The sequence below is a fragment of the Erinaceus europaeus genome, chromosome 1 (assembly GCF_950295315.1).
Source record: "Erinaceus europaeus chromosome 1, mEriEur2.1, whole genome shotgun sequence".
In the NCBI taxonomy this organism is placed as follows: Eukaryota; Metazoa; Chordata; class Mammalia; order Eulipotyphla; family Erinaceidae; genus Erinaceus; species Erinaceus europaeus.
In genome coordinates, this window is record NC_080162.1 from 186,655,221 (window position 1) to 186,670,683 (window position 15,463).

The 15,463-nt window shown below is 39.8% G+C and overlaps 1 protein-coding gene across 1 annotated transcript in view; it reads right to left on the minus strand.

Annotated features, from left to right (window-relative positions):
• CSPP1 (centrosome and spindle pole associated protein 1) overlaps positions 1 to 15,463 on the minus strand; it is a 108,046-nt gene that overhangs the window by 73,539 nt on the left and 19,044 nt on the right. The window contains exons 5-6 of the mRNA XM_060200582.1: positions 11,138 to 11,241; positions 396 to 476 (exon numbers count right to left, since the gene is read on the minus strand). Coding sequence (XP_060056565.1) covers positions 396 to 476; positions 11,138 to 11,241 — 185 coding nt within the window. The remainder of the gene's footprint in view (positions 1 to 395; positions 477 to 11,137; positions 11,242 to 15,463) is intronic.

Below are 15,463 nucleotides of genomic sequence, written 5' to 3' on the forward strand. Positions count from 1 at the left end.
TTTCCCCCTGTCTTCCCCTCCTCTCTCCATTTCTCTCTGTCCTATCCAACAACAACAATAATAACTACAACAATAAAACAACAAGGGCAACAAAAGGAAATAAATAAGTAAAATTTAAAAAATATATGAAATATGACATTATCTTTTGCTTACATTTAAATTGGGAGGAGAGTGGCCAGGAAGGGCTCAGTAATTAGAGAACATGCGTCTCAGACCCCTGACTCAACTGACAGAACTAGAGATAGCAGAGGAAGCAGTGCTTGGGTGTCTCTCTCTTTCTCTCAAAATAAATACCATAAAGGAATTATATGTAAATCAATCAAAAACATGTTCTTTTATAATTGTGATGCCTCATAGTAAACTGCTACCCACAGTAGTTACTGCTACCCACCTACCTTGGCAGATAACCTTTCACCTATAGGAAGCGAAACTCCCAAAGTAGATGGATCTAGTTCACTTGTGGATAGAAAATTTTTCTGTATATAAAACATTAAAATATATGTTATATGACTTTTTATAAAATGATTTATAGATATCTTTACATTTTATATTGTAAACTACTTCTGCACAGCAAAAAGGTGAGATCAATTTTATGAAAAATCTATGAATTATATAGATTGTAATAATCAGTTTCTTCCAGTCAACATCTTTCTGAAAAGGTCTTTACTACTCACTTTCAATACACAAATACCTAGCAATATAAAAGGATAAAACGCTTGAGAAAAGAGAACTGTTCCCTAATTGATATAATCCTCCTAAACTCATACTCTTCACTCTGTCAGTAACCTATCACTCTTCTGGTAAAGCAAATTTAAACTTCCTCAAAAACATCTCTATGCAAAGTGGAGGTGATTATACTTAGTGAAGTAAAGAAGTAAAAGTCAACTGGTTTTGATTACTTGTGGAATATGGTTTTGCAATTGAACCATATAAACAAACAAAAATTGAATAAATAGGAGCAATCAAACTCTGCCAGACTTCAATAGAACTATGGGAACTAGTCAGGGGGGAAGCACAGAACCCTGGTGGTGCATGCAGTATGGAACTATACCCTCTGCAAAGTGGCCCTCTTGTAAATCACTAAGAAAAACTGAAAATATATAGATTCTATGCATATTGAAATAGTGCTCTTTTTTCTAATTTTCCTCAATCTATGTGAGTTTATGAATTCTACAGTATAGATTCTGGTATCTACTCTAATACCAGAAAATACAAACTATAAACATTGCTCAATTGTATGTTTTCATTTTTACCAATTAAACAACTAGGTTGTTACCAATTAAACAACTAGGTTGTTACGCATTAGGCTATATATAGTAGACAGAGCATTAGACTATGGGTCAAAGACTTAGGCTCTTTTCAGTTTTGTAATACTGAGCAGTGATGGTGGAGGACTTAAGTGGAGGGTTAAAATTTTATGCAGAAAACTGAGAAATGTTACCAATTACTGTATTTACTGCTGAATCCAAATCAACACCCCAAGAAAATAAAGAAGGAAGGAATTTATGTGGAAGGTCAGGGAGGCAGGCTGAAACATGAAAAAAAAATTTTTTTTAATTTATTTTTATGTGGCTGGGCGGTAGCGCAGCGGGCTAAGAGCACATGGCAAAAAGTGCAAAGACCAGGGATCCCAGTTTGAGCTCCCAGTTCCCCACCTGCAAGGGGGTCCCTTCGCAAGTGGTAAAGCAGGTCTGCAGGTCTCTATCTTTCTCTCCCCCTGTCTTCCTCTCCTCTCTCGATTTATCTCTGTCCTATCCAACAACAGCAGCTATAACAACAATAACAACAGCAACCACAAGGGCAAAAACAAGGGCAGCAAAATGGGGAAAATGGCCTGCAGGAGCAGTAGATTCGTAGTGCTGGCACCAAGCCCCAGTGATAACCCTGGAGTCAAAAAATATATATATTTTTTTATTACAGAGACAAAGAGAAATTGATAGGGGAGAGGGAGATAGAAAGGGATAAACAGAGAGACACCTGCAGCCCTGCTTCACTACTCATGAAGCTTTCCCCCTGCAGGTGAGAACCAGGGGTTTGAACCTGCATCCTTGTGCACTGTCATATGTGTGCTTAATCGGTGCATCATTGCCTGGCCCCCCAAAGATGAAAATCTTTACATGTTGTATTTTTATCTTGCAGGCAGGGAGGAAATGATGAACTACTTAAATATATAAGGTAAAATCATTCTAGAAAGGGGTATGGAAAATAAACTGGGAGACTAAGCAGTGGCATACCTGGCTGAATACACACATTTCAATGTACAGGGACCCATGTTCAAGCCCCCAACCCCCATTTGCAGGGGGAAAGCTTCACTAGTAGTAAAGTAGTGCTGTGGGTATCAGTCTCTCTCCATCTCTCATTCTCCCCTTCCTTCTCAATTTCTCTCTGACCTGTCAAAGAAAAATTTAAAAAACAAAAAAGAAAACAGATTGAGAATTAACACAATATTAAAAAAAAAAAAAGGGGGGGGAGTTGGGCGGTAGTGCAGTGGGTTAAGTGCAAGGACCGGTGTAAGGATCCCGGTTTGAGCCCCCAGCTCCCCACCTGCAGGGGAGTCGCTTCATAGGCAATGAAGCAAGTCTGCAGGTGTCTGTCTTTCTCTCCCCCTCTCTGTCTTCCCCTCCTCTCCCCATTTCTCTCTGTCTTATCTAACAACAACAACAACAATAACTACAATAATAAAAACAAGGGCAACAAAACGGAAAATAAATAAATAATTTTTAAAAAGGTTTAAAAAAAACCCTATAGTTAACCCTAAGAAATAGCTCAGTGGCAGAGGACACACCTTCCAAAAGTACAACCTTGGTATCAATGCCCAGTCCTACACAGGAGCACCAAGGATAGCAACAAAGATAAAATGGGTACTATGGATGATGGAGTACTTTGGTGTCTTCCCCTCTCATTACTCTTCCTGTCTACAAAAATATTTATTTAAAACACAAACACACACACACACACACACACACACACACACATACACACAAAAGCTGTAGGCGGCCCATGATGTGACTCAGCAGGTAAAGTACTAATCTATGTTTCAGATCCAGGGTTCGATCCTCAGTATCACAGGAGAACACCAAGAGAACTCTGTGAATGGAAGAGTGGTGCATTAGTGTTTGTTTTTCCTAGACAGAGACAGAGACAGAGACAGAGAAGAAGGAAAGAAGGGAGGGAGGGAAAGAGACTGGACTGGAGGTTGTCTCAGTAACATTATGCATACTTGAGGCCCTGGATTTAATTGCTGACACCACAATTGAAAAAAAAATTTGTTTGAATTGTTCATTTAAGATAGTAAAGAGACATGCAGAACTATCCTAAACAGACTATTAAGTTCCTTAAAGGCAGTTTAAAGAGGTGTAATATTTCACCACTATCACATTTAACCAGTTAAAAATCTACTTTCTCTAATCTGATCCTACTCTATCTATATCATTTCTTACTCTCAAAAAGAAGAAAAGGAAATACACCCTTCTCTACACCAGTCAAGGAGATAAAAATAAATGCCTCTAAACCTAACCAAAGAAGTGAAAGACTTGTATACTGAAAATTATGAGTCACTACTCAAAGAAATTGAAAAAGACACAAAGAAGTGGAAAGATATTCCATGTTCATGGGTTGGAAGAATTAACATCATCAAGATGAATATATTACCCAGAGCCATCTACAAATTTAATGCTATCCCCATCAAGATCCCAAGCACATTTTTTAGGAGAATAGAAAAAATGCTACAAATGTTTATCTGGAACCAGAAAAGACCTAGAATTGCCAAAACAATCTTGAGAAAAAAGAACAGAACCAGAGGCATCACACTGCCAGATCTCAAACTGTATTATAGGGCCATTGTCATCAAAACTGCTTGGTACTGGAACATGAACAGACACACTGACCAGTGGACTAGAATTGAGAGCCCAGAAATGAGGCCCCACACGAATGGACATCTAATCTTTGACAAAGGGGCCCAGACTATTACATGGGGAAAGCAGAGTCTCTTCAAATGGTGTTGGAAACAATGGGTTGAAACATGCAGAAGAATGAAACTGAACCACTGTATTTCACCAAATACAAAAGTCAATTCCAAGTGGATCAAGGACTTGGATGTTAGACCAGAAACTATCAGATACTTAAGAGGAAAATATTGGCAGAACTTTTTTCCGCATAAATTTTAAAGACATTTTCAATGAGACGAATCCAATTACAAGGAAGACTAAGGCAAGTATAAACCTATGGGACTACATCAAATTAAAAAGCTTCTTCACAGCAAAAGAAACCACTACCCAAACCAAGAGACCCCCTCACAGAATGGGAGAAGATCTTTACATGCCATACATCAGATAAGAGTTTAATAGCCAACATATATAAAGAGCTTGCCAGACTCAACAACAAGACAACAAATAACCCCATCCAAAAATGGGGGGAGGACTTGGACAGAATATTCACCACAGAAGAGATCCAAAAGGCCGAGAAACACATGAAAAAATGCTCCAAGTCTCTGATTGTCAGAGAAATGCAAATCAAGACAACAATGAGATATCACTTCACTCCTGTGAGAATGTCACACATCAGAAAAGGTAACAGCAGCAAATGCTGGAGAGGGTGTGCGGTCAAAGTTGGAACCCTCCTGCACTGTGGTGGGAATGTCAACTGGTCCAACCTCTGTGGAGAACAGTCTGGAGAACTCTCAGAAGGCTAGAAATGGACCTACCCTATGACCCTGCAATTCCCCTCCTGGGGATATATCCTAAGGAACCCAACACATCCATCCAAAAAGATCTGCGTACACATATGTTCTTGGCAGCACAATTTCTAATAGCCAAAACTTGGAAGCAACCCAGGTGTCCAACAACAGATGAATGGCTGAGCAAGTTGTGGTATATATACACAATGGAATACTACTCGGCTGTTAAAAATGGTGACTTCACTGTTTTCAGCCGATCTTAGATGGACCTTGAAAAAATCATGTTGAGTGAAATAAGTCAGAAACAGAAGGATGAATATGGGATGATCTCACTCTCAGGCAGAAGTTGAAAAACAAGATCAGAAAAGAAAACACAAGTAGAACCTGAAATGGAATTGGCATACGGCACCAAAGTAAAAGACTCTGGGGTGGGTGGGTGGGGAGAATATAGGTTCATTAAGGATGATAAATGATATAGTGTAGGTTGTATTGTTAAATGGAAAACTGGGGAATGTTATGCATGTACAAACTATTGTATTTACTGTTGAATGTAAAACATTAATTCCCCAATAAAGAAATAAATTTTAGGATTCGACTTCCAGAGGCGGAGCTACGAGCAGCAGATCGCTTTCTCTCCTCTCCTCTCCTCTCCTCTCCTCTCCTCTCCTGTCCTCTCCTCTCCTCTCCCAGATCAACTAGGAATACCAGAGACCACCCGGACCGAAACAAGACAGGACTAGAATGACCACAGAAACCCAGTAAATCACCCGTGAGTACAAACACGCGTGGCTGGTGACAGAGAGGAGAGAGGGGCCTAAGGAGAGATTAAGTGACTGCTAACAGTTCGACAGTTTGTCAGTGGAGACACCACCTCCAGTCTGCTCCACCAACAAGGGGACAGCTGAAGGGAGGAAAGGACTCCCCAGAGACTCACCAAGTGCAACTCTGAGTCTCCATTGCTACTACCCTCAGAATCTGGAGCAGCAACAGGGAGGGACACCAGGGGACAGAGATCTAACCGGGAAACTCAGGAGAAGACCTATACCTCGGTGGCATAGCTGAGGGGCTGTGAAAGTCTCTTTGCATAACCACTGGATTATCTCAGCCACACCCTGCTTTATCTCTTGGTCAGGAGTCAGTGATTAAGCTAAGAAGCCTACTGATAGTTTAAAAGCCCTCAGGATCCCATAGCCTACAGGGGAAAAAAAAAAAAAGGCTTTTACACCACTGAACTCCAACTCAGGGATTGAAAAAACTGTTAACTTATATAAAATGGTTAAAACAACAAGAAAAAATATTGGAGACTCGAACCAGGACAAGAGTCCAGCTAAAAGTCCTCCAGAGGGTGAAGCACAAAACAACGAGTTCAACATCCAAACATTAGCTAAAGAAATAATAACAGGAGTGAGTAAAGAATTTGAAAAAATTGTAATCAGAAATGCAGGAACAACAAATGAGAATATGGAAGAAAATTCTAATTATCTCATGGTTATTAGAGAGCTGAAAGCTGAAATCGCTGAGCTAAGAAGGCAACTAGCTGAACAAGCTAAAACAGTATCAGAGCAGGGCAACAAAATAGATGAACTCCAGAAAGCAGTAGAGGGCAGAGAGAATAGAATCAATGAGGCTGAAGACAGAATTAGCAAGATTGAGGATGAATTAGAGACAACTAAAAAAGAAGTAAGAGATCTCAAAAAGAGATTAAGAGATGCTGAAAACAACAACAGAGTCCTATGGGATGACTTCAAAAGAAACAATATACGCATTATTGGCTTACCAGAGGAAGAAAGAGAAGGGGAGGAAGAAAGCGTTCTCCAGGCCATAATAGCTGAAAATTTCTCTAGTCTAGACAACACCAAAGACATAAAGATTCAAGAAGCCCAGAGGGTCCCAAACAGAATTAACCCAGACCTAAAGACACCAAGACATGTCATACTTAGATTGGAAAGGAATAAGGATAAAGAAAGGATCCTCAAGGCTCCAAGAGAAAAACAAAGAGTCACCTACAAAGGAAAACCCATAAGATTAGCAGCAGACTTCTCCGTACAAACACTACAGGCCAGAAGAGAATGGCAAGATATGGGGGAAGCAGAGTCTCTTCAACAAATGGTGTTGGAAACAATGGGTTGAAACATGCAGAAGAATGAAACTGAATCACTGTATTTCACCAAATACAAAAGTCAATTCCAAGTGGATCAAGGACTTGGATGTTAGACCAGAAACTATCAGATACTTAGAGGAAAATATTGGAAGAACTTTTTTCCGCATAAATTTTAAAGACATTTTCAATGAAACGAATCCAATTACAAGGAAGACTAAGGCAAGTATAAACCTATGGGACTACATCAAATTAAAAAGCTTCTTCACAGCAAAAGAAACCACTACCCAAACCAAGAGACCCCTCACAGAATGGGAGAAGATCTTTACATGCCATACATCAGATAAGAGTTTAATAGCCAACATATATAAAGAGCTTGCCAGACTCAACAACAAGACAACAAATAACCCCATCCAAAAATGGGGGGAGGACTTGGACAGAATATTCACCACAGAAGAGATCCAAAAGGCCGAGAAACACATGAAAAAATGCTCCAAGTCTCTGATTGTCAGAGAAATGCAAATCAAGACAACAATGAGATATCACTTCACTCCTGTGAGAATGTCACACATCAGAAAAGGTAACAGCAGCAAATGCTGGAGAGCGTGTGGGGTCAAAGGAACCCTCCTGCACTGTGGTGGGAATGTCAATTGGTCCAACCTCTGTGGAGAACAGTCTGGAGAACTCTCAGAAGGCTAGAAATGGACCTACCCTATGACCCTGCAATTCCCCTCCTGGGGATATATCCTAAGGAACCCAACACATCCATCCAAAAAGATCTGCGTACACATATGTTCTTGGCAGCACAATTTCTAATAGCCAAAACCTGGAAGCAACCCAGGTGTCCAACAACAGATGAGTGGCTGAGCAAGTTGTGGTATATATACACAATGGAATACTACTCAGCTGTAAAAAATGGTGACTTCACCGTTTTCAGCCGATCTTGGATGGACCTTGAAAAAATCATGTTGAGTGAAATAAGTTAGAAACACAAGGATGAATACGGGATGATCTCACTCTCAGGCCGAAGTTGAAAAACAAGATTAGAAAAGAAAACACAAGTCGAACCTGAAATGGAATTGGAGTATTACACCAAAGTAAAAGACTCTGGGGTGGGTGGGTGGGTGGGGAGAATACAGGTCCATGAAAAATGATGAATGAAATAGTGGGGGTTGTATTGTTAAATGGGAATCTGGGGAATGTTATGCATGTAAAAAAAAAAAAAAAAGAAGTAGAAACGCAAAGCAGAAATTGACTGAGTTTGGAGTATGGCACCAAAGTAAGAAAGCAGAAGTACACTAGAGTTTGCAGTGAGTACCTCCCTAATACTTCCTCTCCACTTTTCCAAGCTTTGGGTCCATGATTGCTCAACAATTTGTTTGGCTTTGTATGTTAACTCTCTTTTCAGTCACCAGGTTCCAGGTGTCATCAGGATGCCGGCCAGACTTCCCTGGATTGAAGACCCCACCAATATGTCCTGTAGCTCAGCTTCCCCAGAACCCCACCCTACTAGGGAAAGAGAGAGGCAGACTGGGAGTATGGACCGACCAGTCAACGCCCATGTTCAGCAGGGAAGCAATTACAGAAGCCAGACCTTCTACCTTCTGCAACCCACAATGACCCTGGGTCCATGCTCCCAGAGGGATAGAGAATGGGAAAGCTATTGGGGGAGGGGGTGGGATATGGAGATTCGGCGGTGGGAATTGTGTGGAGTTGTACCCCTCCTACCCTATGGTTTTGTTAATTAATCCTTTCTTAAATAAAAAAAAAAATTAAAAAAAAAAAAAGAGCTTGCCAAACTCAACAACAAGACAACAAATAACCGCATCCAAATGGGGGGAGGACATGGACAGAATATTCACCACAGAAGAGATCCAAAAGGCCGAGAAACACATGAGAAAATGTTCCAAGTCTTTAATTGTCAGAGAAATGCAAATAAAGACAACAAGATACCACTTCACACACAAAAAAAAAAGAAAGAAATTTTAAAAAATAATAAAATAAAAAATAAATTAATTAATTAAAAAAAAAAGAAAGAAAAGCTTCCTCTCCTCAGTTGGCCAAAATACCACATTTCTACATAATGCCTTACAAAATAATATCTTGAGTGTTGTTTTCGACGGGTTATGTTTGGCTTCACGGGCGGGTAACAGACGACCAGGGACTCATGGTTGAGCTGTAGGCAGTATCTGTTTATTCATGCACAATCTAAGATGAGGTAAGCTAAACTCAAGGTACTGTAAAACTCACAATGCTGTCTTTATATATACTTGCCAAGTAGGGTGGAAACAGGATGTGACATAGAGAGGGTGGAGAGAAAAGTAACTGGTGAAAATCAGAGTGTGACAAGGAGGGGGTGGAGCAGGCGAGAATCCTATCACTGAACCACCAATGCCCTGGAGGGAGGGTGGTGCTTGTTAACAGTGGTAATGTAAATAGAATAGTGTTAAGCAGGGGGGATTTAAACCAAATGAAACAGAAGGGGTCTCATGCATACCAACACTTGAGGACTCTCCTGATCATTAGGGACTTTTTGCTAGAGCTATCAGTTTCTGAATTGCATGAATATTAACTCTACCACTAGATTCTAAGTCCCTGAAAGACAGAATTCATACCCAATTCATCTTTACGTATGTTTAAAAATGTTGACTGCATGATGAATAGATGTATGAGATTTCTTTTAAAAGCAGTTTTGTAAAACAATGAAATTGTTTCTTTGCCAGTATAACATCACCATTAGTTAATTCTGCATTAGTTGTAATGCAAAAATACTAAGTATTCTAATCCTAAGAACAGATCATTCAAAAAGAAACATCTCAATATTTTATTAATCTGAATGTCAGTAGCATAATTTGAAGACTCAAAACTCATGCTGAATACAAAATAACAAGCACTGCAGAGCACTTATAAAGAAGACATAGAAAGCAACAAAAGCAAATGCAAAGCAGAAATCAAAAAGAATGCTTGAATTAATTTCAAAGAAGAATATAAGGACTGTCATGTTGCTAAAAACAAAGATATAAAATGGTATCAATCAAAAGTCTCAAAATCACAAATGAAGTTATTCGTTTCATTGGTTTGAGAGCAGCCATATCAGGAATGCAAATGACTACAAGCTAGTAGATCTAAAAGAAACAAAGCAAAAGGAGAGTATTTTGCGGGCAACCCTACCTTGCTTTTTGCTTGTGTAATACCCTAAAGCCAAGGAAAACAGATCATTGATAAAGTGCACTCAAAGTTCTTTTTCTAAGTGTACAAATACATAAAAGACACTTAGACATTTGGAACAGACATAAAGTAATAAAGAACTAAAGCCTGTTTTTTGGAATGACTACAAATAATATTACTGTTTAAAATAACTTTATACACTGTAAAGCAAAACAGTATCACAACATTAACAATAGATATTTAACCATTAAATAATTAAACCAAAAAACATTTGCAACTAGAGTAGGGTTATACATGTACATAGATTAAGTCATAAAGCAATGACCTCAGTGGCTTAAGAAATATCATGAAAGTTGTCCAGGTGGTGGCACGGCAGATAAAGCATTGGACTCTCAAGTATGAGGCCATGAGTTCAGTCCCTGACGGCACCTGTACCAGAGTGACGTTCTTTCTCTCTCTCCCTCTATCTTCCTCATTCATAAATAAATATTAAAAAAATAATAATAAAGAAATATCATGAAAGCAGTTTCACGGGGCCAGTGAGACAGCACAGCCTGGTACAGCACAGGACACGCATGCTGCCTGAGGCCCCAAAGAAAAGAGGTTCAACCCCCTGAAACACCAAAAAGCCAGAGCAGAGCAGGGCTCTAGTGTGCATATGTCTCTGTCCCTGTCTCTCTCTCTCCCATTCCCACACCCAATCTCATTTACTCTCTCATAAAATTAATGTATCTTGATTATATTTTTAAACAAAGCTTTTCATATGACTGGAGAAAAAATTAACAACTAAAATTCTGCAGGTCATTTTAATACATGGTTGGGATGTACAGAAAGCTATGAAGCATAACTGGGCTATTTTAAGCCATGAGAACTTTACAGAAAATATGAACAAGTAGAATTTACATTACAATAACCCCCCCCCCAAAAAAAAAAGAAAGCATTTAAAGACCAAAACTACAAGCCCATGCTCTCCTGTAGAGGTTAAGCGTCTACTATCGGTGGCAACAGCTCTCAGAGCGCCATTCACGCGATCAATGTCGTTTCACACATGCCAACAAACTTTGACTATTACCATTCATTGTTAGATACCACTGACAACCTAAAAACTAACACAATGACTAAAACCTTGGGAAGACAACTTAGGAGAGTAATTCTGAAGAGCTTATAAGATCTAATTAATTAACAGAACTCATTACCTGAGAAAGATAACGTCTATAATCTTGCCGTAATTCTTCCTTTAGTTTATGTTTCTTCCGTTCATAATCTTCCCCAAGTGGCAAACTTAATCCATAATCAATTCCTAGAAAGAAAACAACTTCTCAAGTGGCTCAAATTTCAAACTAACTACAATTTCAATATAATCCTTATATCCATAGATAGAAGGAAACAGTCATGTTGACTCTGACCCTGGACATTAACATTTGATTTTTTTTTTTTCCCTCCAGGGTTATCGCTGGGCTTGGTGCCTGCACCATGAATCCACCGCTCCTGGCCATTTTTTCCCCCTTTTGTTGCCCTTGTTGTTGTAGCCTCGTTGTGGTTATTATTATTACCATTGTTGATGTTGTTCATTGTTGGATAGGACAGAGAGAAATGGAGAGAGGAGGGGAAGACAGAGAGGGGGAGAGAAAGACAGACACCTGCACATCCGCTTCACCACCTGTGAAGTGACTCCCCTGCAGGTGGGAAGCTGGGGGCTCGAACTGAGATCCTTACGCCGGTCCTTACACTCTGCGCCACGTGCACCCAATCCACTGCGCCACCGCCCGACCACCTAACATTTAATTTTTTTAAATGTGGGTCAGAGGATGGTTCAGCATGACAGCACCTGAGTTCAATCCCTTGTACCACACGAGGGCACCAAAGAGAAAACAAGTGGAATGAAAGCCATAGAAGATGGGCAGTTCTTTGGTCCTGTACCCACCCCTCTCTCTCAGAAAAACAAGAAATGGCAACTTTCCTTAGCAACTGTACTTGTAGAGATACTTTGAGAGGCAGTGGTTCCATAAAAAAAAAAAAAAAAAAAAAAAAAAAAAATTATCCCTCTCACCCACAAGTCTTACTACCCCATTTACCTGCCTAGAACAACCAACATTACTGTTTGTATCTTTTTCCACAGAATTTTAATTTACCACCAGCATTATCTAGGGGGCTCAATGCCTGCACAATTCTACCATCCCCAGTCCAGCAGTCAATTTTGTTTAAACTTTATTTGATAGAACAGAGAGAAACTGACAAGGACAGAGAGAGAGGGAGAGAGAGACAGAGAGACACCTATACAGCACTGCTTCACCACTCATGAAGCTTTCCCCCTGCAGATGGGCAATGTTTTTTTTCTCCTCTTTTCCCCTTTCTTCTAAACACAGGATGAACAGAGAAAGCAAGCGCTCCACAAGAGTCCTCCACAAGAGCGCATGAAGGGCTGAGAACTAATCCCAGGACTTTGACTTCAACACATACAAGTCTTGTACAGAACCTGATGAAACACCTCTCTGGTTACATTAATCTGATTTCCTAACATATATTTTCTGGAACAGCAGGTAGATCACCATATGATATGTGCCTTGCCAAGAGCACAGCCAAAAGAAAGTTCTGGTACTATGGTGTCTTCCCTTTCTATGTGACATATAAAGAATAGAAAAGTTAGCTCCAAGAATTGTGAAATCATATATGCACAAGGCCCCAGGTATGGGGGGAAAAAATGATTGCTGTAACGCATTTGATTAAAAAAAAAAAAAACTTTGAGTCATCAGGACTCAAATTACAATTCCTAAACACTTTAAAAATTAAGCAGCTGTGGGTCTGGGTGGTGGCACACCTGGTTGAGTGCATACATTACAGTACACAAGGACCCAGGTTCAAGACCCCAGCCCCCACCTGCAGGGGGGAACATTCATGAGTGGTAAAGCAGGGCTGCAGGTGTCTCTCTCTCCCTCTCTATCTTCCTCTCCCCCTCTCAATTCCTCTCTGTCTCTATCCAATAAATGATAAATAAATAAACAAATAAGCAAACAGCAGCTATGGTCCAGGAGGTGGCACACTGGATAAATAATTGGACTCTCAGGCATGAAGTGCTGAGTTTGATCCCAAGCATATGTCCCAAGTTATACTCTGTTCTGATTCTCTCACTCTTTAATAAATACATTGGGGGGGGAAACACAGCTAATGATTATGCAAGATTTTCATGCCTGAAGCACCAAAGGTCCCATAGTCAATTCCCAGCACCACCATAAACCAGAGCTTAGCAGTGCTCTAATCTCTCTGTGTATCTTTCTCTATATATCTCTCACACTAACAACAATAATAATAATAATAAATACTTTTTAAAATATTTATTTATTTATTTGTTCCCTTTTGATGTCCTTGTGGTTTTATTGTTGTCGTTATTATTGATGTCATTGTTGTTGGATAGGACAGAGAGAAATGGAGAGAGGAGGGGAAGACAGAGGGGGGAGAGAAAGATAGACACCTGCAGACCTGCTTCACTGCTTGTGAAGCGACTCCCCTGCAGGTGGGGAGCCGGGGGCTCAAACCAGGATCCTTACGCTTTGCGCCACGTGCACTTAACCTGCTGTACTATTGCCCGACTCCCAATAAATACTTTTTTTTTTAACTAAGTCTCAAAGGGACTCACTTGGTAGTACATATATGATATCATGAACAAGAACCCAGGGTCAAGCCCCCAGCCTCCACCTACAGGGAGAAGTTTCGCAAGCAGTGGAACAGTACTGTAGGTACCACTCGCTCACTCACTCTCTTGTTCTCCCCCCTTTCACCTGGCTCACCCTATACCAAAAAATAAATAAGGCCGGGCAGCAGCACACCAAGTTGAACACACACGTTACTATGCACAAAAACCAGGGTTCGATCTTCTAGTCCTCAACTTCATGTTCAATCTTCCAGTCCTCAACTTCAAGAAAGTTTCACCAGCAGTGAAGCAGTCCTGCAAGTATCTCTCCCTCCCGCTCTCCCTCTCTCTTTCCCTCTATTCCCTCCCCTTACTCCCAACTTCTCTGTCCTATCAAATAAAAGGGGAAAAAAAAAAAGAGAGAAAACAGTCGCTGGGAATGATGGGCTCATCATGGAGTCATCAAGCCTCAGTGATAATACTGATGGCAATTAACAATAATAATAAAAACCACTAACTACCGGGAAAATTAAACAATCAATTCTCAATTCAAACAAGTAGACACTAACGTTTACTGCTGTAAAATAGCAATGCAACATTTTGCATTTTGCGAATATTACTCGGCAATCAAGAGTCATGAGATTATACTATTTTGAGCAAAATGGGCAGAACTGGAAGTGACTATGCTAACTGAAATAAGTGAATGACAACCACTGGGAGGTTTCACTCACAAGTGAAATATACATAACTAAAGCGCATGAACTCGCACAAAGAAAGGTAGCCAACTCTTTCTGGGACACTGTGAGAAATGTTATCTGGGTGGGAGGAGGCGGCGGCCACAGAACTTTGGCAGAGGGTGCAGTGATTTACAGATACTTTATACGGGTGTGAAATTATACCTTGAAAATCTCAAAAATTTGGAAATCACTAGTAAAAAATGTAACACATCAACCATTTTTAAAAAGTTAATTTCATTCATTTATTTTGGATAGAGACAGAGAGAAATTGAGAAGGAAGTGGGAGACAGAAAATGAGACACCTGCAGCACTGCTTCACCACTCCTGAAGTTTCTTCCCTGTAAATGGGGACAGGGGGCTTGAACCTTGAGCATGGTGACATACACACTTGATCAGGAGAACCACCACCCAGTTCCTGTATTAACCATTTGCACGTGTGTAATTCAGTGGCACTGCATATATTTCAATGTTATACAACCAGCACTATCCATTCTCAAGAGTTTGCTATCAAGAAACTCTTGTTTGTTATAACAGAAACTCTTAAAAACAGATATTTATGTTTTTCAGAAAAAAATATATTTTTGAATAGCTTTCTTTTTTTTTAAATATGTTTTTTTTAAAGATTTTATTTTATTAATGAGAAAGATACGAAGAGAGAGAAAGAGCCAGACATTACTCTGGTACATGTGCTGCTGGGGATTGAACTCAGGACCTCATACTTGAGAGTCTAGTTTCTTAGCCATTGCACCACCTCCCGGACCACTTGAATAGCTTTCTTAAGTAAGAAAATCAAATAACATTTTTCAATGAGGACATTAGTGATGGCCAAACTATAAATACACTAAAATTACATGACTTAAAGGGATAAAATTAATGTTAAGTAATTTACATCTCAATAAAACTATTAAAATTAAAAACTATTAAAATCAAATTATGTTTTAATATATATTTATTTTCCCTTTTGTTGCCCTTGTTTTTTTATTGTTGTTGTAATTATTGTTGTTGTTATTGATGTCATTGTTGTTGGATAGGACAGAGAAATGGAGAGAGGAGGGGAAGACAGAGGGGGGAAGAGAGAAAAAGACACCTGCAGACCTACTTCACCACTTGTGAAGCGACTCCTCTGCAGGTGGGGAGCTAGGGGCTCAAACTGGGAT